Genomic DNA, 716 nt, shown 5'->3' with positions numbered 1-716 from the left:
TGCCCTGTCCTGCCACGGCCTGCGCAGCCCCTCGTCTGCTCCACACACGCAGCCCCTTGCCGGCATGCTGGGCAGCTGGGATCCTGTCCAGCCCCGCTGCCTTGCTTTGGAGCCTCCACTAAAATTCGTTGCTTCCCTCCCCTGTCTAATGCAGAGGAGGTGGAGCGTGTGTTTGAATGGGGCCCTGCCCTTCTTGCAGCTGAGAGGTCTGGACGTGCGTGGCCCCGTGCACTTTGCTGGGGAGCGGCTGCGGCTGCAGGAGCAGGCTGGCGAGGCATTGCAGCGGGAGCGGTTTGGGGAAGGGTGGTGGGCCAGCTTTTGTGCCCGTGCCAGGACGATGGCTGTGCCCCTGCTAGGACCCTCTGAGCGTGGCTTTATGCCACCCGGAGCGAGGTGGTCCCGTCACCCCTTGTGGCACAGAGGCAGGAGGTGCTCAGCGAGGGTGCACAGCTTCAGACTGCTGCGGGCTGCGTCCCGCCTTAGCCCTGCTGATGGCCAAAGCCCAGCTCCGCTCCCGCGAGGATTTTGGGTTTCCTGGCCCCTCTGAATGGGGCTGGCCTTTCTCTGCAGCTGACTCCATCAAGGCTTCCAATTTTGCCCATCCTGAGGCACTCCTCCACCCCTTCCTCCCCACCCAGCACTCCACTTGGGTCGCAGGTCCCTGCGGCGAGCCGGAGCTTCTCTGAAATCTCTGTTCTTTTTCAGAAACAGACTGA

General features: G+C 63.4%; 1 protein-coding gene across 1 annotated transcript in view; it reads left to right on the top strand.

Moving 5' to 3' along the window:
- The window catches only part of ZHX3 (zinc fingers and homeoboxes 3), a 32,264-nt gene extending 31,548 nt beyond the window's left edge, over positions 1-716 (top strand). Inside the window, exon 5 of the mRNA XM_009318701.1 lies at positions 706-716. Within this exon, the coding sequence (XP_009316976.1) occupies positions 706-716 (11 nt within the window). The remainder of the gene's footprint in view (positions 1-705) is intronic.

The sequence above is a fragment of the Pygoscelis adeliae genome, unplaced genomic scaffold (assembly GCF_000699105.1).
Source record: "Pygoscelis adeliae isolate BGI_AS28 unplaced genomic scaffold, ASM69910v1 Scaffold72, whole genome shotgun sequence".
Classification (NCBI taxonomy): Eukaryota; Metazoa; Chordata; class Aves; order Sphenisciformes; family Spheniscidae; genus Pygoscelis; species Pygoscelis adeliae.
This window is presented reverse-complemented; position numbering and strand designations above follow the sequence as displayed.